Here is a 24,424-nt window from a genome sequence, read left to right on the forward strand (position 1 = left end):
GACTGTGGACTTATTTCTCAGAAAACAGCTTTTTTCATACCATAAAAATACTGTACTTTAACTAAAGGAGCAATCTGCGATTTAAACCACATCAAAGCAGACACCCCAACACAGAGGTCACTTGTTTTGGTAACCAGCTGAGGGATGAGGATGGAGAAATTTAACTACACAATTCATACACTAAGCTATTATAATCATCCATGATAGTTTTAACCCTTTACACTCAGGGGAAGTGGCCTATATGAACACGCCAAAATTGAAATGTTTCCATAAGAAACAAATAGGAGAAGCAAGATGGTAACATAAACATGGCAATTGAGAGAGAACACTTTGGTGATTTGGGAAATTCTCAGAACAAAGTTCTCAGGATACAGATAATGTGCACAATAATCTAATGTGGCCAGATGACGTGAAAACAAATGGTATTCGATTATCTGACCAAATTACACAAGATTTTAGTCCTGGGTTATCCGAGATTATACACATATATACATGAAAAAAGTAAAGAAAACATGATATTGATTTATCATTTGCCAATTTGCACCCCCCCCCCCCCCGAAAAGAAATGCAGATATATACATTAGTGTTCCCTCGTACCCTCTAGTGGTGAAATTACGATAATTCACATTATAACCATGGTAATTCACATTATAAGTATGGTAATTCACATTATAACCACGGTAATTCACATTATAAACACGGTACCAGCCATTATAAACATGGTAACAGTCATTATAAACACGGTAACAGTCATTATAAACACGGTAATTGACATTATAAACACGGTAATTGACATTATAAACATGGTAATTCACATTATAAACACGGTAATTGACATTATAAACACGGTAATATCTCTAAAATTTCAATAGAAAACTTGTAAAAAATAGACAAGATCCTGCTACCATGGAGAGGTCAATACCTGTCTATATCCGCAATATCCCAGATTAACCCCTTAGTGTCACGGTCGTCATAATGAAGGCGCAGCGTACATAACTCTTTCAATGAAAAGAACGAACACTGAACAAAACAACAAAATGAACCGTGAAGCCATATGACTAGTGCAAACAGGCAACTAAACATAGAATAACAATCCACAAACTATCCATTGAATATGGCTACCTAAATATGGTCCCCAATCAGAGACAACGATAAACAGCTTCCTCTGATTGAGAACCAATCTAGGCAACCATAGACATATAAACACCTAGACTAGTTAAAGCCCATTGTATAAACAAAAACCACTAGACAATACAAAACTACACAAACCACCCTAGTCACACCCTGACCTAACCAAATCATAAAGAAAACAGAGATAACTAAGGTCAGGGCGTGACACACACACACACACACACACACACACACACACACACACACACACACACACACACACACACACACACACACACACACACACACACACACACACACACACACACACACACACACACACACACACACACACACACACACACACACACACACACACACACTGTATCTGTCCAACACCATGGTACCATGTCTACTGCTCCTCTTCATCTGCTGCCCACCCAGGGTGTGACACTTAGTCATATCTCAGCTTACTCACTTACTTATGGAGCTGCCTACTCCTGATGATTCGTTTGAGTAAAAAAATATTTTGATTTATCTGGGATGCTAATCCAGACAAAATAAAGCGTGCCTGTCTATATAATGAATATGAATTGGGTGGGTTGAGATGATTAAATATAAAAGCACAGAACCTCTCTCTAAATTCTTCACTTATACAAGTGGTCTGCCTGTCCAAAACAAAAGATCAACACTGGGGGAATAAAAATAGCATAAATAGGAAATGATACCAGTTTCAAATATTGGTTGGCGGCCATGGCATTGGCTCTCTCAACGTCAATCATGAGGTCCTCCACCTCTCCCTGCAGTCTCTGCTTGGTCTTCTCCAGGGAGGCACACTTTGAGTTGGTCGCCTCAATGGTCTCCTCAGCCTCCTGCAGACGCTGGGCCAGCTTCTTCCTGTTGGACAACAGAGGGTGGTGTTATGGTGAGTAACTTGTTGTGAAACAAATATTGCACTACATATTGAAGAAACATTTTCTCAGATCCCCAACCAGCCTCACCATCCACACCATTTATTTTAGTTTTTGCTATTGCGCAACTCACTTGGCCTCCTCCAGCTCCTCTGTGCGTTGGATGGCATCAGTTTCATACTTAGTCCTCCACTGAGCCACCTCACTGTTGGCCTTGGACATGCCGCGCTGCAGCTCTGCCTTGGCCTCCTGTTCCTCCTCAAACTGCTCTCTCAGGAGATCACAGTCATGGCGGGCAGACTGGACACCATGGGCCAGTGCGTTTTTAGCCTGAGAGAGAAAGAAAGACAGAGAGAGATTAGAGAGGGAGAGTAAAACAGATGACAGTAGAAGTCTCTGAGGGAGGCGTAGAAACAGTCTATGTGTAGATAAAGCTCTAAACTGGAAGGTGGTTTCCATTTAGGATGCCTTACCTTGACCTCCTCCTCAATCAGTCTCTTCAGCTCCTCCACCTGTTGGGTGAAGGCCTGTTTGACTCTGGTCAGCTGAGACACCAGGGCTTCCTTCTCCTCCAGCTGGCGGCCAAACTCACCTGCAGGGAACGAGGGACCTCCTGTTAATGAGTCATTCTTTCTAGATTGAAATTGTATTTTGAGGAATCGTAGTGCAGAAACTGTGTGGACTGAATTTACAGCCCCCGACACATGTTATTGTGTACTACTGAGATGAACTATATTGGTTTGTTGTTCATTGTTGAAGGTACCATTTTCTGTAAGGAGTCTGGCCCTCTGTCCGCTGATGTCGTTGACCTGGCGAGCATTCTCATCATTCTTAGTCTTGAGCTTGCTCAGCTGGTCCTCAAGAGTACGGCACATCTTCTCCAGATTGCCCTGTTAGTGAAACATATGGGACTGTCAACTTCAGTTTATTGAATGGTCATTTAGCTGACCATCCTCAACACTGCTTGAACAAAACATCACTACTCACATTAGCCTTGGCGACAGCCTCCATGTTGCTGGAGAGGTCATCAATCTCCATCTTGTACTCACTCTTCTCCTTCTCCAGCTTCTGCTTGACGCACTGCAGGTTGTCGATCTGCTCCCCGCAGCCACACTGTCGGCTCAGCCACACTGTCGGACTCTCAGCTACACTAACATATTTACTATATTCATTACTATATTAATTAGACAGTTTCCATGCAGGAACCAAACTAACAACGGTAAGAAGCAACATCTTTACACAGATTAGAAGCACCAGCAAGAAGCACCATGTTCCATCTTACTGAGCCATCAGAATCCACCAGGAAGAATATGTGCTATGTGCTACTAGAAGAAATGTGTCAGTTATTTTCCTGTACTGGAGCTTAGATCCTGTACTGTACCTGCAGTTCCTTGATCTTCTTCTGCAGCTGAGCTCCCAGAGACTGCTCATCCTCTTGCTGAGGAGCTGGGTGGTCTCAAACTCCTTCCTAACAAACACAAACACGTTGATTGCAAAGTTTGTTTAGGTTAGACAGTGTAAAGGGAGCCTAAGCTACCATTCACTTTGCGTTTAAGAATCACATACAAAGACTATTTCATGATTACAAGAATGAGCCAAGAAGAACCATTATGTTGATCAAGATGGCAGGGAAAACTGTAGTCATTTATTTGTGTTTACTTCTTGATTTTCTCATCAGACTGCTGCTTGTCATTCTCCAGGTCCATTATGGACTCCTGGGCCAGTTTCAGATCTCCCTCCAGCTTTCTCTTGGCTCTCTCAAGGTCCATACGGAGCTTCTTCTCTTGCTCCAGAGAACCCTCAAGCTACAATATATAAACAGACATGTGTTGGTCAAATCTAAACAACTGTAGATAATATCATCTTACATACTATCATGGCCAAAATGTCAAACTCACGTCGTCCACTTGCTGTTCCAGCTTGGTCTTGGCCTTGGTCAGAGTGTTGACTTTGTCCTCCTCTGCCTGCAGGTCATCCAGTGTCTGCTGGTGGGCCTCTTGGAGGGCTTTCTTCTCCTTGGTCAGCTTGGCAACACTCTCATCCATAAACGCCATCTCCTCTGTCAGGTTTTTAACCTGAAAATGGCCACTACAAATGTAGTTTTTGGTCACTTCACCATAAGTGGTTAAATGGATAATAGAAATGTGTCATCAAGTACTGTACTATAGATTCAACACTAGATGGCGCTGTACTCCATGCCAGTGTGCTGAATGGAAATCATAAACGAGGGGGGAGCAGAACATGTGATGAATTTGGGGAGTCCACCACAACTGAAATTCCACTATTTTGTGTCTTAATTTTGACTGCACTCACAAAAAGACTTGAATCACATTTCTGTTTTGAGTTGATTATTCTGTGGATTATTGTTTGGTTGGACTGTCTACAAGACCTTGTTTTCAGTGGCGTGCTTCTCCTTCTCCACTTTGGCCAAGGTGAGCTCCAGGTCATCAATGTCCTTCTTCAGCTCAGAGCATTCGTCCTCCAGCTTCCTCTTCTTGGCAGTCAACTCAGCATTCATCTCCTCCTCATCCTCCAGCCTCTCAGTCGTCTCTTTGAGTTTGGCCTCCAGCTGGATCTTGCTCTTGATGAGCCCCTCACACCTTTCCTCAGCATCGTTCAGATTCTCTGAATCTTGGTTTCAGAACAAGAGAAAAAACCTGTGTTTTCACTTTGTGTATCAAAATATAGACTTCATTTAGTCAAATAAGTCAGAGCAAATCTATTTAAATGCATGACATATATAAACATATATTACACGCCAAAAAGACAAGGACTTCAACCGCCTGTTCACCCCGCTACCTTCCAGAAGGTGAGGTCAGTACAGGTGTGTCAAAGTAGGGACAGAGAGACTGAAAAACAACTTCTATCTCAAGGCCATCAGACTGTTAAACAGCCATCACTAGCCGGTTACTCCCTGGTTACTCAACCCTGCACCTTAGAGGCTGCTGCCCCATATACTGTACATAGACCTGTCATCACTGGTTACTCAACCCTGCACCTTAGAGGCTGCTGCCCCATATACTGTACATAGACCTGTCATCACTGGTTACTCAACCCTGCACCTTAGAGGCGGCTGCCCCATATACTGTACATAGACCTGTCATCACTGGTTACTCAATCCTGCACCTTAGAGGCGGCTGCCCCATATACTGTACATAGACCTGTCATCACTGGTTACTCAATCCTGCACCTTAGAGGCGGCTGCCCCATATACTGTACATAGACCTGTCATCACTGGTTACTCAATCCTGCACCTTAGAGGCTGCTGCCCCATATACTGTACATAGACCTGTCATCACTGGTTACTCAACCCTGCACCTTAGAGGCGGCTGCCCCATATACTGTACATAGACCTGTCATCACTGGTTACTCAACCCTGCACCTTAGAGGCGGCTGCCCCATATACTGTACATAGACCTGTCATCACTGGTTACTCAACCCTACACCTTAGAGACTGCTGTCCCATATACTGTACATAGACCTGTCATCACTGGTTACTCAACCCTGCACCTTAGAGGCGGCTGCCCCATATACTGTACATAGACCTGTCATCACTGGTTACTCAACCCTGCACCTTAGAGGCTGCTGCCCCATATACTGTACATAGACCTGTCATCACTGGTTACTCAACCCTGCACCTTAGAGGCGGCTGCCCCATATACTGTACATAGACCTGTCATCACTGGTTACTCAACCCTGCACCTTAGAGGCTGCTGCCCCATATACTGTACATAGACCTGTCATCACTGGTTACTCAACCCTGCACCTTAGAGGCGGCTGCCCCATATACTGTACATAGACCTGTCATCACTGGTTACTCAACCCTGCACCTTAGAGGCGGCTGCCCCATATACTGTACATAGACCTGTCATCACTGGTTACTCAACCCTGCACCTTAGAGGCGGCTGCCCCATATACTGTACATAGACCTGTCATCACTGGTTACTCAACCCTACACCTTAGAGACTGCTGTCCCATATACTGTACATAGACCTGTCATCACTGGTTACTCAACCCTGCACCTTAGAGGCGGCTGCCCCATATACTGTACATAGACCTGTCATCACTGGTTACTCAACCCTGCACCTTAGAGGCTGCTGCCCCATATACTGTACATAGACCTGTCATCACTGGTTACTCAACCGTGCACCTTAGAGGCTGCTGCCCCATATACTGTACATAGACCTGTCATCACTGGTTACTCAACCCTGCACCTTAGAGGCTGCTGCCCCATATACTGTACATAGACCTGTCATCACTGGTTACTCAACCCTGCACCTTAGAGGCTGCTGCCCCATATACTGTACATAGACCTGTCATCACTGGTTACTCAACCCTGCACCTTAGAGGCTGCTGCCCTATGTACATAGACATGGAATACTGGTTACTTTAATAATCGAACACTGGTCCATCCTTGAAGAGGAGTGCATGTTCCCCAAGTCTTGGGGGGGGGGGGGGGAAATACTGTTTTAACCACTTCATATGTACAGTATATATTGTATTCTAGTCACCTTAGTGGCTGCTGCCCTACGCATATAGACCTGGCATCACTGTTCTATGTACTTCATATGTATATACTGTATTCTAGTCAAGGCCATCCTTTTCAATTATTGTTCATATGTATATACTGTATTCTAGTCAAGGCCATCCTATTCAATTATTGTTCATATGTATATACTGTATTCTAGTCAAGGCCATCCTATTCAATTATTGTTCATATGTATATACTGTATTCTGGTCAAGGCCATCCTATTCAATTATTGTTCATATGTATATACTGTATTCTAGTCAAGGCCATCCTTTTAAATTATTGTTCGTATGTGCTGATGTGTGTGTGATTGTGTCTGTGTACTTGTGTGTCTAAATGTGCTCTGATGAGGGTTGTTGCTCACTCACAGATGCGACTTGAAGCGCCAGGTCATTCTTCTCCTGCACCATGGACACCATCTTCTCCTCCAACTCCTTCTTCTTGGCCAGAGCCTTGGCCAAGTCCGACGTCATCTTCTCATAGTTCTCCTTCATGTTGGCCAGCTCCTTCTCAGTCTCAGCGCTCTGCAGCAGGGGCTTGATCTTGAAGTACAACTTCATCCATGGCCAGGTTTTCACATTCATGAATGAACGGATGTTGTACTGGATGGTGAAGACAGAATCTCTGGTCCACAGAGAGGATAGAGTGACATGGTGAGTGACATGGTGAGTGACAGGGTGAGTGACATGGTGAGTGACATGGTGAGTGACATGGTGAGTGACACGGTGAGTGACACGGTGAGTGACAAGGTGAGTGACATGGTGAGTGACATGGTGTGTGACATGGTGAGTGACATGATGAGTGACATGGTGAGTGACAAGGTGAGTGACATGGTGAGTGACAAGGTGAGTGACATGGTGAGTGACATGGTGAGTGACATGGTGAGTGACATGGTGAGTGACAAGGTGAGTGACAAGGTGAGTGACATGGTGAGTGACATGGTGAGTGACATGGTGAGTGACAGGGTGAGTGACATGGTGAGTGACAAGGTGAGTGACAAGGTGAGTGACATGGTGAGTGACATGGTGAGTGACATGGTGAGTGACATGGTGAGTGACAAGGTGAGTGACAAGGTGAGTGACAAGGTGAGTGACATGGTGAGTGACATGTTTAAAGATTGTTAGGAAAATGATGATTAAATGACTGAACAATATTGTCATTTTAAACTGAACTGTAACTAAGTAAACTCCTCCAGTGTTTTTGTTGTTTACTTTTCCTGTGGAAAACGATATTTCAAGTATAAATACAGTAAAGTACACACACTAAAGGGTCAAAATATATGTTTTGAGGAAAATAGCTTTTCTTTATACATGCGTGTGCGTGTGCATGTGTGTGTGTGTGTGTGTGTGTGTGTGTGTATGCGTGTGCATGTGCGCGTGCGTGTGTGTGTGTGTGTGTGTGTGTGTGTGTGTGTGTGTGTGTGTGTGTGTGTGTGTGTGTGTGTGTGTATGCGTGTGCATGTGCGTGTGCGTGTGTGCGTGTGCGTGTGTGTGTGTGCGTGTACCTCTGCTTGAAGTCAGCATAGATGATTCTACTGGGGAAGCCCTTCCTGCAGATCCTGATCCCCTCCAGAACACCATTACAACTGAGCTGGTGGATAACCAGGAAGTTCTCCATCAGACCTGGAAACACAAACCAAGTCTCTATAAATACTCATAAACAGGTTAAAGACTGGTTTGTTAATGTTACTGATACTGTACTGACAAGATGTCATATTTAACTCAACATCTATTGTACCTGGAGTCTTTGACTCGTTGGGGATCAGGCAGCGGACAAAGTGAGGATGAGTGCTCCTCAAGTTGGTCATCAGCTTATGTAAGTTCTCCTGTAGGAGGGTTACAAACCGTGTTCTCAGAAATCATTTCTGATAATCAGTACACATTTTGAAGGACTGAATATCCACATTTTAAAAGCTCACCCTGAACTGGGAGGACACAGTCTGCATGGAACCACCCTTCTTCTTGCCTCCTTTCTTGGATGTATCTGTTATAATGGAGAAAAGTTCAATATAATTATAAATGAGAGGGATCTCAGGTTATCTTCACACGTATCTTAATGCAAATGCTGCCAATGAGATTGTGTAAAATAACACCTATTGTATGAATGTTTGGCCATTGGAGCTACAGTCAGTCTCACTTCTGGATTTCACCCACAATCTAATGGTCAGGCGGAGAGAGCCAACCAGAAGATGGAGTCCACGCTGCGTTGTCTTGTCTCCTCTGATCCCACCTCTTGGTCATCTCAATTACCCTGGGTCGAGTATGCCCATAATACCCTTCCTTCATCTGCCACTGGGATGTCCCCCTTCCAATGCCTGTACGGATACCAACCTCCCTTGTTTCCTTCTCAGGAGAGGGATCTTTCGGTTCCTTCTGTCCAGGCTCACATTCGTCGTTGCCACCGGACCTGACATCGGGCCAGGAAGGTCCTCCTTAGAGTTTCTGACCGGTATCAGATCCAGGCGAATCGTCGCCGTATTCCTGCTCCCGCTTATACCATCGGAGATAAGGTTTGGTTGGCTACACGGGATCTTCCTCTACGGACTGAGTCGAGGAAACTCGACCAAAGTTCATTGGTCCGTTTGTGGTGGAGAGAATCATTAACCCTGCTGTGGTCCGACTCAAATTGCCGGCAACGCTTCGAGTACACCCCACCTTTCATGTCTCCTGCCTCAAGCCGGTTCTCCTCAGTCCTCTGTTGCCCCCTCCTCCTCGTTCTCCTCCTCCTTGGATGATCGGAGGTGGTCCTGCGCTGCATAATGGATTCCAGACGGCGGGGTCGAGGCGAATTAGCTTGTTGGGAGATCGATGTTCACCAGCACCTGTATCCCATCAGTAATCTGCACACCTGTCCTGATCATCACCTCTCCCCTTCAAAAGCTCTGACCTGACATCCATTCCCTGCCGGATCGTTAGCCATGAACAGTATGTTGTGCCATAGTATCAGCCTCAAGTTGGATAGAATTAGTTTTGTTGTTTTTTACGTATTGCTTGCCTTAAACTTACCTCCGTTTGTCTTCAGTTACTCACCCGGATCATTTACCCCATTCCCGCCTGGTCGTCGGAGGATTCCGCTACCCCATTGGATCCACCTATTTACTCCCATCAACTCACCACCGCTGCCCGCTACGCCACCTGGATATATCTACCCATTCACATTCACTTGTAAATAAATACTCACCTTCTTCCTACTCTCCTTGTCCTGGTCTGCTTCTGGGTTCGATTCTGAAAGAACGTGACAGTACCTCTATCCCGTACCACTATTCCGTACCTCTATCCCGTACCTCTATCCTGTACCTCTATCCTGTACCTCTATCCTGTACCTCTCTCATTAACAAATATCCCTACTCATCGACTCATTCCTATGCGTAGCCTAATCCATTCATAATGTAATATATCACACCCAAGTGACACAACATATTGCAGTAGAAACCCTTTCTCAAGTGAGATTTTAGTAAACAACTTACGTAATCAGGACGGACTGGTTCTCCTGGTCTGTAACAAAACAACATATTGATTATCATACTCAAGCAACATTATGGGGACATTATTGAATTCATAGCATCATCATGGATTTCATTTTGGAACCTTTTCCATTTTCCATTCAAGGCCAGCGTAGCCTAGTGGTTAGAGCGTTGGACTAGTAACTGGGAGGTTGCAAGTTCAAACCCCTGAGCTGACTAGGTACAAATCTGTCGTTCTGCCCCTGAACAGGCAGTTAACCCACTGTTCCTAGGCCGTCACTGAAAATAAGAATTTGTTCTTAACTGACTTGCCTAACGAAATAAAGGTAAAATAAAAAAGTGAAATCAGATATTACCAGCAAACTGTTCTAACATAGAAAACAGTAGATAGATCTCTAAAACATATTTTAACTTCCTTCCATCCATCCATCCAATCCATCCATGAAATGTATTGTGTAGAACAGATATGACAGGTAGAATAGAGAATCACATCAGCTCTATTCAATACATTTCTATCAGCAATGTTCAGAACATTTCACCTGAATACCTCCTGTTTGTTCTGTGAGCAGTGTCCACCCAGCACATCAGTACAAGAAGCCCCATAGAAGGGAGCTGCTGGATGCACTAGTTGAGCAGATGCCACTGTTATTAGACACAAGATATTTACTTGGCGTGTTTGTGGGTGGAGAGAACATCAACACCATGCAGACTAAGAGTTTATGACATTCAAAGTTATTTTAATGTGCAAAGATCTGGCATGATATTCGACCTGTGTTTTGGTATCCGAGGGACATAGTGCTGGTGTGGAATAAGAACCTGCACAACCATGTGGATGGGGGCTGTCCAGAACAGGAGTTTCTGGCTTCTGACACACTGTTAACTGCCAGATGTCATTAAACCGTTGAGTAAACGGTCATAATAAAACTGTCATTGTACATAGATAACATATTTTGGCAGGACCTTGGGAGGATCGGACAGTAACTCTTGATCCAAGACATTTTAATGGTGCTTTCAACGACTTACACTGTTCTCGCCAAGTAGTTGAATCACCACAGACAGGAGTTTGCCTGAGACACGCAAGAGCTTTGGCACATGGCAGCACTTTTTACATGATTCAATCCATTAAAATGTCACAGCCAGTCAAAATATATGACATGTCACACGCCGTGGCATGGATCCCTAAAACAACCAAGCTGGATCCCTAAAACAACCAAGCTGGATCCCTAAAACAACCAAGCTGGATCCCTAAAACAACCAAGCTGGATCCCTAAAACAACCAAGCTGGATCCTCTAAAACAACCAAGCTGGATCCCTAAAACAACCAAGCTGGATCCCTAAAACAACCAAGCTGGATCCCTAAAACAACCAAGCTGGATCCCTAAAACAACCAAGCTGGATCCCTAAAACAACCAAGCTGGATCCCTAAAACAACCAAGCTGGATCCCTAAAACAACCAAGCTGGATCCCTAAAACAACCAAGCTGGATCCCTAAAACAACCAAGCTGGATCCCTAAAACAACCAAGCTGGATCCCTAAAACAACCAAGCTGGATCCCTAAAACAACCAAGCTGGATCCCTAAAACAACCAAGCTGGATCCCTAAAACAACCAAGCTGGATCCCTAAAACAACCAAGCTGGATCCCTAAAACAACCAAGCTGGATCCCTAAAACAACCAAGCTGGATCCCTAAAACAACCAAGCTGGCTCCCTAAAACAACCAAGCTGGGTCCCTAAAACAACCAAGCTAGATCCCTAAAACAACCAAGCTGGACTTAATTCAGATCTTATTTTTCAGGTCACATATCAATTCAATTCAGTTAAATTCAAAGGGCTTTAATGTCATGGGGAAACACATGTTTACATTGTCAAAGCAAGTGAAATAGATAATAAACAAAAGTGAAATAAACAATAACAACATCAACAGTTATTATTACGCTCATAAAAGTTCCCAAAAAATAAAGACATTTCAAATGTTATATTATGTCTATATATAGTTTTGTAATTATGTGCAAATAATTCAAGTCCAAAAGGGAAAATAAATAAGCATAAATATGGGCTGTATTTACAATGGTGTTTGTTCTTCACTGGTTGCCCTTTTCTTGTGGTAACAGATCACACATCGTGCTGCTGTGATGTCACAATGGTATTTGTTCTTCACTGGTTGCCCTTTTCTTGTGGTAACAGATCACACATCGTGCTGCTGTGATGTCACAATGGTATTTGTTCTTCACTGGTTGCCCTTTTCTTGTGGTAACAGATCACACATCGTGCTGCTGTGATGTCACAATGGTATTTGTTCTTCACTGGTTGCCCTTTTCTTGTGGTAACAGATCACACATCGTGCTGCTGTGATGTCACACTGTAGTATTTCACCCAGTAGATATGGGAGTGTATCAAAATGGATTTGTTTTCAAATTCATTGTGGGTCTGTGTAATCTCAGGGAGATATGTGCCTCTAATATATCATGATAAGTCTGTTACAGGGGCCAATGTCAGCAATGTCAGGACCTCGTGGTCGACCAATAAGGTCAAAATAATGTGCTGTTCTGTACCGGAACTCTCTGTGGTCCACATTACAGGTTATGAGGTCTTTTCAGCACGCAGTGTGAAGTCAATGAAGGGTTAAATGTAATATTCAACTCAGACATTTACAAGGAGAAACACATGGATCAATTAGCCGTTGTGTTTTTCTATCAAGCTTTACAGATCTTTAGACAAGCATACAACATGTTACAAGAAGTAGTCCACATGACGACCCCCCCCCCCCTGTCAGTGACAACATGTTACAAGAAGTAGTCCACATGATGACCCCCCCCCCTGTCAGTGACAACATGTTACAAGAAGTAGTCCACATGACGACCCCCCCCCTGTCAGTGACAACATGTTACAAGAAGTAGTCCACATGACGACCCCCCCCCCCCCCCCTGTCAGTGACAACATGTTACAAGAAGTAGTCCACATGACCCCCCCCCCCCTGTCAGTGACAACATGTTACAAGAAGTAGTCCACATGACGACCCCCCCCCCTGTCAGTGACAACATGTTACAAGAAGTAGTCCACATGATGACCCCCCCCCCTGTCAGTGACAACATGTTACAAGAAGTAGTCCACATGATGACCCCCCCCCCCCTGTCAGTGACAACATGTTACAAGAAGTAGTCCACATGACCCCCCCCCCCCCTGTCAGTGACAACATGTTACAAGAAGTAGTCCACATGATGACCCCCCCCCTGTCAGTGACAACATGTTACAAGAAGTAGTCCACCTGATGACCCCCCCCCCTGTCAGTGACAACACGTTACAAGAAGTAGTCCACATGACGACCCCCCCCCCCCCTGTCAGTAAACCTCTCCAGCCAATGGCCACGTTCTGGGTGTCATAATTACATGCAGACTAAAGTTGTTTTGGAATGTTACCCGCTGATATAGAAATGTCAAAGTATCAAACCCCAACTGCTGAGCTGTTGTTGACACTCCAATTTCATCCCATACAGTCGATAGCAGAGTTGCAAGAAGTACAGTCTACCAAAGCAACAGATGAGTTACGAGCCCAATATGGCCATGTTCAGTGGTCAGAAATACATCCAGCTTCCACAGCAATCTCTAAGGTAATTTAGCATTGCTTCGTTGCTTTGTTGGCAGATCTGCTGCTATTTGAGCCGTGTTCCAGAGGATACGGCCTCCTTCTTTATGGACTGACTTATTTTTAGACTCACCAACTTGTTCATGGAATTAGGATCAGTCCACACCGTCCCCTCTCTCATCCTCCCAGAGCAGGCCGACCTGTACACAGACACAGGGGAAATACTGGCCATTTAATGGTAAAACCCTGTCCGACTCTAACATCTACCACCTGGAAATAATCACAGTAGGTGACGCATGTCACACAGAGAACATACATAAAACTGGGAATCCCACACACATAAGAGTCTGGGGGAGCAGGGGACTCGTCCTAGCCAAGCCTTTAGAAGAGTCTGGGGGAGCAGGGGACTCGTCCTAGCCAAGCCTTTAGTAGAGTCTGGGGGAGCAGGGGACTTGTCCTAGCCAAGGCTTTAGTAGAGTCTGGGGGAGCAGGGGACTCGTCCTAGCCAAGCCTTTAGTAGAGTCTGGGGGAGCAGGGGACTCGTCCTAGCCAAGTCTTTAGAAGAGTCTGGGGGAGCAGGGGACTCGTCCTAGCCAAGTCTTTAGAAGAGTCTGGGGGAGCAGGGGACTCGTCCTAGCCAAGCCTTTAGTAGAGTCTGGGGGAACAGGGGACTCTTCCTAGCCAAGCCTTTAGAAGAGTCTGGGGGAGCAGGAGACTCATCCTAGCCAAGCCTTTAGTAGAGTCTGGGGGATTAGGTGCCTCGTCCTAGACAAGCCTTTGGAAGAGTCTGGGGGAGCAGGGGACTCGTCCTAGCCAAGCCTTTAGTAGAGTCTGGGGGAGCAGGGGACTCATCCTAGCCAAGCCTTTAGAAGAGTCTGGGGGAGCAGGGGACTCGTCCTAGCCAAGCCTTTAGAAGAGTCTGGGGGAGCAGGGGACTCGTCCTAGCCAAGCCTTTAGTAGAGTCTGGGGGAGCAGTGGACTCATCCTAGCCAAGCCTTTAGAAGAGTCTGGGGGAGCAGGAGACTCATCCTAGCCAAGCCTTTAGAAGAGTCAGTGAGAGCCCAATCCACTAGACGAGGCCAATGATCAACGTTTACAAGTGAAACACTTCACATCCAGTCACACTATTTGGAAGACTGATTTAACTAATGGGGGAAATGGAAACTTTTGACTGGTGCTGTATATCTTAAATGAGCACATTTTCATGAATAAGTCGATATAATCATCAAGCCCATTCAAAAGACAGGACCCGGAAGTGTGACGCAGGACGACACCACTTGCACATCGTATTAAGAGCAGCTGTAATGGGGCGTCATGGCGGTGCGGAAGGGACGTCATGAATAGGTCTCGCACCCCCAAGAAATAATGGGTTTTTCACGCACAAACTCCATGTACTGGAAACACCCAACGACTAAGCCCTCAGTTACCCTGCTGCCTCCACTTCCTCACACACTCTCTGATCCTTTTAAAACACCAATGGTAATGTCTAAAAAATACGATCTTACCAAATGTAGATATGCACCGCCTTGTAACCATCATCACGTGTTCACAGAAGGCGGTGTTTACATAGCTAGCTAGTCTACTGGTGTGAAAACCTGACTGCAGGGTGTTAGCAAAGATACTTATGTTTCCCCTATTCATCTGTGGTGAATGGTGTAGTCAAGAATCAATATCATGCTAGTTCATTTAAACACTGATTCATTCATTTAAACACTGAGTAATGCTATGCATTTCATGAAATATAGAGTTTCTCGTGCTGGTACAAATGTGCACTGCTCATGCTATTTCAGATACAAACATTTTGAAATATTTTTAATTGTGTTTCCTTCTACACACACCTGGGTCTACTGTGGAGATCCCCTGCCAGTTTCCTATAGAGCACACACACACACAGACACACACACACCACCGTAGTCTAGCCAGCCCATGGAGAAGCCCTTACTGAGTCCTGCATTGATCCCTGTTTCCTAAAACACTAACACACTTTGTCTATAAATAGACTGGCCAACCACCTGTCAGAGGAAGCCTTCCCTACACGTTGACTCACAGAGCTCAGGGTGGAGAGGTTAACTGTGTTGAATAGTTATACTACATGTTGACTCACAGAGCTCAGGGTGGAAAGGTTAACTGTGGTTATTTAACTGTTTGGTTTGGACATTCTTCAGGCTCCTCCCATTTCCCTCCAGAATCTCTTTCAGGGATTCTACTAAGCTAACATATGGAATTGTTTTAATTAGATGGTCATACTATGGCTAATTTAGCTATTTCATTTTGAATTTTAGGAACCCTTTAGGTATACAAAATATATTTAAAAGTTGTCCTGTACTACAGTACTACAGCCCATAGATGCGGAAGTGCGACATAGTCGGATGTGGAGGGTTGAGACACGTCCAAGGCAAAACAACGGATATTTCTAGATTCAATTGACAGATTTTTATGGGTAGTTTTTGAATTATGCTAATTATATTTAAATCGGGGACAGGGACATCGACCTTAGGGTGTAAACAATCTAGTTTGCTCGCACATTTTCTTGTCAAACTGTCAACTGAGTAGCTAGTAAGAGACATTTATTTATTTTTTTAATCAAGTTTAACCGTTCATGACCATGAATTTGATTTGTTTCTGATTTCAAACCACCTATGAATGTGGTTCAAATATGTTTTGAAAATGGTCTGTGATATCCAGCATCCTTGGGATGTCCCTAATCCCATTGAAGTTTACATTTAAAATGGTTTAAGTTAAGGGTTAAGGTTAGGGCTATGTTTAGGGTAAGATAAGGGTTAGGGGTTTGGGTTTGGGTTAGGGTTAGAGTTTAGGGTAAGGATAAGGGTAGGGGTTAGAGTTTAAGGTAAGGATAAGGGTAGGGGTTAGAGTTTAGGGTAAGGATAAGGGTAGGGGTTAGAGTTTAAGGTAAGGATAAGGGTAGGGGTTAGAGTTTAGGGTAAGGATAAGGGTAGGGGTTAGAGTTTAAGGTAAGGATAAGGGTAGGGGTTAGAGTTTAGGGTAAGGATAAGGGTAGGGGTTAGAGTTTAAGGTAAGGATAAGGGTAGGGGTTAGAGTTTAGGGTAAGGATAAGGTTAGGGGTTTAGGGTACGGTTATGTTTAGTGTAAGGATAAGGGTAGGAGTTTAGGGTAGGGTTAGGTTTAGGGTAAGGATAAGGGTAGGGGTTAGAGTTAGGGTTAGGGTTAGAGTTTAGGGTAGGGTTAGGTTTAGGGTAAGGATAAGGGTAGGGGTTAGAGTTAGGGTTAGGGTTAGAGTTTAGGGTAGGGTTATGTTTAGTGTAAGGATAAGGGTAGGAGTTTAGGGTACGGATATGTTTAGTGTAAGGATAAGGGTAGGGGTTTAGGGTAGGGACATCCCAAGGACCCCAGGTAACAATGACCACTGAACATGTCAGATTCCATGTGCTTTTGGGCTTTTCAGACTGCAAGAAAAAGATCAGATTGGTGTCAGATATGTGAACCAATAGGATTATGGAGCGAGAGGGTTAGGGTTAGGGTTAGATCAGATTGGTGTCAGATATGTGAACCAATAGGATTATGGAGGGAGAGGGTTAGGGTTAGGGTTAGATCAGATTGGTGTCAGATATGTGAACCAATAGGATTATGGAGCGAGAGGGTTAAGGGTTAGATCAGATTGGTGTCAGATATGTGAACCAATAGGATTATGGAGCGAGAGGGTTAGGGTTAGATCAGATTGGTGTCAGATATGTGAACCAATAGGATTATGGAGCGAGAGGGTTGGGGTTAGATCTGATTGGTGTCAGATATGTGAACCAATAGGATTATGGAGCGAGAGGGTTAGGGTTAGGGTTAGATCAGATTGGTGTCAGATATGTGAACCAATAGGATTATGGAGCGAGACGGTTAGGGTTAGGGTTAGATCAGATTGGTGTCAGATATGTGAACCAATAGGATTATGGAGCGAGGGCAAGTTGAGCAGACACATTGGACCCACATTGAAGCCATTTCCATGTTGTGATTTTTTGATAGTTTCAGATTTAGTGTGGATTATGGATTCTGTAGATTAAGTGGATTATGAAAAGGTTCTGAAAGAAGAAACAACTACCTGAGAAAGGAAGGTTAGCTAGAAAGCCAGACTGTATACCAAATTATTGTAGATATTACAAAGCTCTACATACATACATACATACATACATACATACATACATACATACATACATACATACATACATACATACATACATACATACATACATATGTACATATGTACATACATACATACAGTACATACATTATTAGATCCTTGATAAATATTTTTTTAAAGACAGTATAAAATAAGTAATACAAATTCTGATCTGTATTCTACGCTCTAAATTATATTATTTTATACAAATGCAATTGCTCAGATAAATATATTTTGTGTAACAAGTAATAAAATGTAGGACCCCCTGTTTGCAATACACCAGCAGCCTCCCCTTGTGAGGATAACGACACTGAGCTTTTTCCTCAAATATTTTATGAGGTGGAAGAACACATTGGCAGAGATCTTTGACCAGGTTTTCCACAACCGGGGTACAACGCTGTCGGGGGTACGCCAAATAAAAACGGGATTCACATTTTTTTTTGAAATTACAAAATTAATTTTCAAACAGTCCATTTATATTTTCCAACGGGGCTATACATTTGTGTGAGGTTTTTTTCTCTCCTGAGTAGCCTCGTTTCACTGCCAAAATACACTTACAATCTAGTGTTCAGCGAAATTGCAGCACAATGTCAACTACAGATAGCCTAGTCAAATAATTAACATCCAATCACATTAACCCTTACTCTCTTGCAGGATGAGAACTGATGAGAACTACATTGGCGCAAATATGATGAGAACTACATTGATTTGAGGTTCACTAACATAGTAGTGCCTTTCCTCAGCCATAGTGTGTTATATGTTCAAAAGTACTATTTCACAACTTGATGAAAGCTTCACTCTTGCGCAGACATTTAGAAACAAAACATGGCAATTTGAAAAATAAGGCACAGGAGTTTTTTGAGAGAGAATTAAGATGACATTCGAGAAGTAAGACATGTATAAAAGCAACAGATACCGTTAATAAGAAGGGGCTGGAAGCGTCTTATATGGTGAGCTACCGAGTGGCACAGGACAGGCAAGTCCCATACTATTGTGGAGGGCTTCATTCTTCCTGCTGCCGTGGATATGGCTGAGACAATGCTGGGGGAAAAGGCCAACAAAAACTATACAGACAATGTTTTTATCAAACAACACCGTTTCACGACGTATCAGTGACATGACAGGGGATGTATTGAAACAATTACTGCTTCGCATACAAGCCAGTGAATTATATGCATTACAGCTGGATGAGTCAACAGAAGTGGCGGGCCTGGCACAGCTCCTGGTATAAGTCCGTTACGTTTATGGGGGGGGGGAGACATCCTCTTCTGCAAACCACTGGAAATGAGAACAATAGGAGAGGGTATTTTTTAAATACTGGGCAGCTTTGTGACATCAAATGGACTTTGTAGATGTCAAGATGTGTTGGTATTTGTACTGATGGCGCAAAAGCCGCACCTTGGGTCCACTGCAGCATCTACCAAGAGCCTCTTGGGTCCACTGCAGCATCTACCAAGAGGCTATTGGGTCCACTGCAGCATCTACCAAGAGGCTCTTGGGTCCACTGCAGCATCTACCAAGAGCCTCTTGGGTCCACTGCAGCATCTACCAAGAGGCTCTTGGGTCCACTGCAGCATCTACCAAGAGCCTCTTGGGTCCACTGCAGCATCTACCAAGAGCCTCTTGGGTCCACTGCAGCATCTACCAAGAGGCTCTTGCTGCCAAGGGAATGCCTGACAGCTTGAAAGACATTTTGGACACTAGAGTGAAAATGGTTAACTTTGTCAAAGCAAGGCCCCTGAACTTGTGTATTTTCTGCACTATGCAATGATATGGGTAGAAACCATGTAACGCTTCTACAACAGACAGAAGTGCGCTGGTTATCAAGGGGCAAAGTATTGACAGGTTTTATTTAATTGAGAGACAAGTTTAAAGTTTTCTTTACTGATCATAATTTCACTTGTCTGACCGCTTGATGATGACGAGTTTCTCACACGACTGGCCTATCTGGGTGATGTTTTCTCTCACCTGAATTATCTGAATCTAGTATTACAGGGATTCTCTGCACTTATATTCAATACGTGGGACAAAATTGAGGCTCTGATTAAGAAGTTGGAGCTCTTCTCTGTCTGCATTAACAAGGACAACACACAGGTCTTTCCATCATTGTATGATTTTTTTTGTGTGCAAATGAACTCAAGCCTACAGACAATGTCAAATGGGATATAGCGAAGCACCGGAGTGAGTTGGGTGCGATATTACGGAGGTACTTTCCCGAAATGGATGACACAAATAACTGGATTCGTTATCCCTTTCATGCCCTGCCTCCAGTCCACTTACCGATATCGGAGCAAGAGAACCTCATCAAAATTGTAACAATCGGTTCGCTGAAAATTGAATTTAAGTGGATTGGGCTGTGCTCAGAGTATCCTGCCTTGGCAAATCATGCTGTTAAGACACTGATGCCCTTTGCAACCACGTACCTATGTGAGAGTGGATTCTCGGCCCTCACTAGCATGAAAACTAAATACAGACACAGACTGTGTGTGGAAAATGATTTAAGACGGAGACTCTCTCCAATACAACACAACATTGCAGAGTTCTGTGCATCCTTTCAAGTACACCCTTCTCATTAACCTGTGGTGAGTTATTCACACCCTTCTCATTAACCTGTGGTGAGTTATTCACACCCTTCTCATTAACCTGTGGTGAGTTATTCACACCCTTCTCATTAACCTGTGGTGAGTTATTCACACCCTTCTCATTAACCTGTGGTGAGTTATTCACACCCTTCTCATTAACCTGTGGTGAGTTATTCACACCCTTCTCATTAACCTGTGGTGAGTTATTCACACCCTTCTCATTAACCTGTGGTGAGTTATTCACACCCTTCTCATTAACCTGTGGTGAGTTATTCACACCCTTCTCATTAACCTGTGGTGAGTTATTCACACCCTTCTCATTAACCTGTGGTGAGTTATTCACACGCTTCTCATTAACCTGTGGTGAGTTATTCACACCCTTCTCATTAACCTGTGGTGAGTTATTCACACCCTTCTCATTAACCTGTGGTGAGTTATTCACACCCTTCTCATTAACCTGTGGTGAGTTATTCACACCCTTCTCATTAACCTGTGGTGAGTTATTCACACCCTTCTCATTAACCTGTGGTGAGTTATTCACACCCTTCTCATTAACCTGTGGTGAGTTATTCACACCCTTCTCATTAACCTGTGGTGAGTTATTCACACCCTTCTCATTAACCTGTGGTGAGTTATTCACACCCTTCTCATTAACCTGTGGTGAGTTATTCACACCCTTCTCATTAACCTGTGGTGAGTTATTCACACCCTTCTCATTAACCTGTGGTGAGTTATTCACACCCTTCTCATTAACCTGTGGTGAGTTATTCACACCCTTCTCATTAACCTGTGGTGAGTTATTCACACCCTTCTCATTAACCTGTGGTGCGTTATTCACACCCTTCTCATTAACCTGTGGTGAGTTATTCACACCCTTCTCATTAACCTGTGGTGAGTTATTCACACCCTTCTCATTAACCTGTGGGGAGTTATTCACACCCTTCTCATTAACCTGTGGGGAGTTATTCACACCCTTCTCATTAACCTGTGGTGAGTTATTCACACCCTTCTCATTAACCTGTGGTGAGTTATTCACACCCCCTTCTCATTAACCTGTGGTGAGTTATTCACACCCTTCTCATTAACCTGTGGTGAGTTATTCACACCCTTCTCATTAACCTGTGGTGAGTTATTCACACCCTTCTCATTAACCTGTGGTGAGTTATTCACACCCTTCTCATTAACCTGTGGTGAGTTATTCACACCCTTCTCATTAACCTGTGGTGAGTTATTCACACCCTTCTCATTAACCTGTGGTGAGTTATTCACACCCTTCTCATTAACCTGTGGTGAGTTATTCACACCCTTCTCATTAACCTGTGGTGAGTTATTCACACCCTTCTCATTAACCTGTGGTGAGTTATTCACACCCTTCTCATTAACCTGTGGTGAGTTATTCACACCCTTCTCATTAACCTGTGGTGAGTTATTCACACCCTTCTCATTAACCTGTGGTGAGTTATTCACACCCTTCTCATTAACCTGTGGTGAGTTATTCACACCCTTCTCATTAACCTGTGGTGAGTTATTCACACCCTTCTCATTAACCTGTGGTGAGTTATTCACACCCTTCTCATTAACCTGTGGTGAGTTATTCACACCCTTCTCATTAACCTGTGGTGAGTTATTCACACCCTTCTCATTAACCTGTGGTGAGTTATTCACACCCTTCTCATTAACCTGTGGTGAGTTATTCACACCCTTCTCATTAACCTGTGGTGAGTTATTCACACCCTTCTCATTAACCTGTGGTGAGTTATTCACACCCTTCTCATTAACCTGTGGTGAGTTATTCACACCCTTCTCATTAACCTGTGGTGAGTTATTCACACCCTTCTCATTAACCTGTGGTGAGTTATTCACACCCTTCTCATTAACCTGTGGTGAGTTATTCACACCCTTCTCATTAACCTGTGGTGAGTTATTCACACCCTTCTCATTAACCTGTGGTGAGTTATTCACACCCTTCTCATTAACCTGTGGTGAGTTATTCACACCCTTCTCATTAACCTGTGGTGAGTTATTCACACCCTTCTCATTAACCTGTGGTGAGTTATTCACACCCTTCTCATTAACCTGTGGGGAGTTATTCACACCCTTCTCATTAACCTGTGGGGAGTTATTCACACCCTTCTCATTAACCTGTGGTGAGTTATTCACACCCTTCTCATTAACCTGTGGTGAGTTATTCACACCCTTCTCATTAACCTGTGGTGAGTTATTCACACCCTTCTCATTAACCTGTGGTGAGTTATTCACACCCTTCTCATTAACCTGTGGTGAGTTATTCACACCCTTCTCATTAACCTGTGGTGAGTTATTCACACCCTTCTCATTAACCTGTGGTGAGTTATTCACACCCTTCTCATTAACCTGTGGTGAGTTATTCACACCCTTCTCATTAACCTGTGGTGAGTTATTCACACCCTTCTCATTAACCTGTGGTGAGTTATTCACACCCTTCCCATTAACCTGTGGTGAGTTATTCACACCCTTCTCATTAACCTGTGGTGAGTTATTCACACCCTTCTCATTAACCTGTGGTGAGTTATTCACACCCTTCTCATTAACCTGTGGTGAGTTATTCACACCCTTCTCATTAACCTGTGGTGAGTTATTCACACCCTTCTCATTAACCTGTGGTGAGTTATTCACACCCTTCTCATTAACCTGTGGTGAGTTATTCACACCCTTCTCATTAACCTGTGGTGAGTTATTCACACCCTTCTCATTAACCTGTGGTGAGTTATTCACACCCTTCTCATTAACCTGTGGTGAATTATTCACAATTTTCAATGAACAAATAAAGTTTTCTATGTAAGATGGTTAAATAAAGAGCAACATTATTGATTATTATTATATTATTATTTGTGTCCTGGTCCTATAAGAGCTTTTTGTCACTTCCCACAACCCGGGTCAGCACAGCTCATTCTTATGTTTAATAAATGTATTGTATAGTGTGTTTGTGGCAGGCTTACAATGATGGAAAAAACTACATTTGAGAGTACGCTGACCCTGGTGATAGACGGGGTACGCAGCTAAAGGTTGAATGTTTGAAGGGGTACGGGACTATAAAAAGTTTGGGAACCACTGTCTTAGACCGTTCCTCCATACAGAATCTTTCCAGATCCTTGATATCCTGCTCTGCTCTTATGGACTTCCTTCTTCAATTCAAACCACATGTTTGGTCATTGCAAAATGTTGATTTTTGTGGTCAATTAACCATTTATTTGTTGATTTTGATGTGTGGTTGGGATTATTGTCTTGGATTGTAACCTGTGGCACTTGGATTGTAACCTGCGCTATGGTCACATGACACAAAAATAGAGGTCTTTGGCCACACAGGCCAGGTGGTTTTGGCATTTGAAAGAACAATGCATATACAGAAAGTACCTCATCCCTACTTGTAACGGCCGTTGGTAGAAGAAGGTGAGGACCAAAGCGCAGCACGTGTTCGTCATTTATTAAATAGAACACTAAATACAAAGTGACAAAAACAACAACCGAAACAGATTGAGAACCATACCCGGCCAAAAACAAAGAAATACAAAAACATAGAAAAAGGAACATAGAACGCCCACCCTAGTCACACCCTGGCCAAACCAAAATAGAAAATAAAAGCCTCTCTATGGCCAGGACGTGACACTACTGTAAAATATGGTGCTGGGTCTGTGATGTTATTTTGGTTCCACACAGTGTTTGGAGATATTGTTTCATGTTGTTTCAACTAAATATATTCATTAACAAGAAATTGATTGAATTGCTTGTAACCCAGTTGAATACATTTGTATAGGTAATTCCAAAGTGAAAAATCTACTTGGTACAACATTTAAAAAATGGGTTGTATATATACACTGAGTATACCAGACATTAGGAACACCTTCCTAATATTGAGTTTTCATCTGGGCATGGACTCTACAAGGTGTTGAAAATGTTCCACAGGGATGCTGGCCCATGTTGACTCCAAAGCTTCCCACAGTTGTGTCAAGTTGGCTGGATGTCCTTTGGGTGGTGGACCATTCTTGATACACATGGGAAAGCCAGCAGCCATCCAGTTCTTGACACAAAATGGTGCGCCTGGTACTTACCATATCCTGTTCA

General features: G+C 43.6%; 1 protein-coding gene across 1 annotated transcript; it reads right to left on the reverse strand.

The window, feature by feature from the left end:
- Positions 1 to 61: 61 nt before the first annotated feature.
- LOC116372085 (myosin-4-like) lies at positions 62 to 8,594 on the reverse strand. The gene is made up of 13 exons (XM_031821175.1): positions 8,468 to 8,594; positions 8,287 to 8,374; positions 8,054 to 8,171; positions 6,918 to 7,173; positions 4,411 to 4,653; positions 3,920 to 4,096; positions 3,681 to 3,826; positions 3,403 to 3,489; positions 3,009 to 3,171; positions 2,785 to 2,911; positions 2,495 to 2,613; positions 2,155 to 2,351; positions 62 to 2,007 (listed from the first exon to the last, which is right to left on the reverse strand). The coding sequence occupies exons 1-13, from the start codon at positions 8,492 to 8,494 to the stop codon at positions 1,758 to 1,760; spliced, it is 1,998 nt and encodes a 665-aa protein (XP_031677035.1). The 5' UTR covers positions 8,495 to 8,594; the 3' UTR covers positions 62 to 1,757.
- Positions 8,595 to 24,424: the final 15,830 nt, after the last annotated feature.

The sequence above is a fragment of the Oncorhynchus kisutch genome, unplaced genomic scaffold (assembly GCF_002021735.2).
Source record: "Oncorhynchus kisutch isolate 150728-3 unplaced genomic scaffold, Okis_V2 scaffold3902, whole genome shotgun sequence".
In the NCBI taxonomy this organism is placed as follows: domain Eukaryota; kingdom Metazoa; phylum Chordata; class Actinopteri; order Salmoniformes; family Salmonidae; genus Oncorhynchus; species Oncorhynchus kisutch.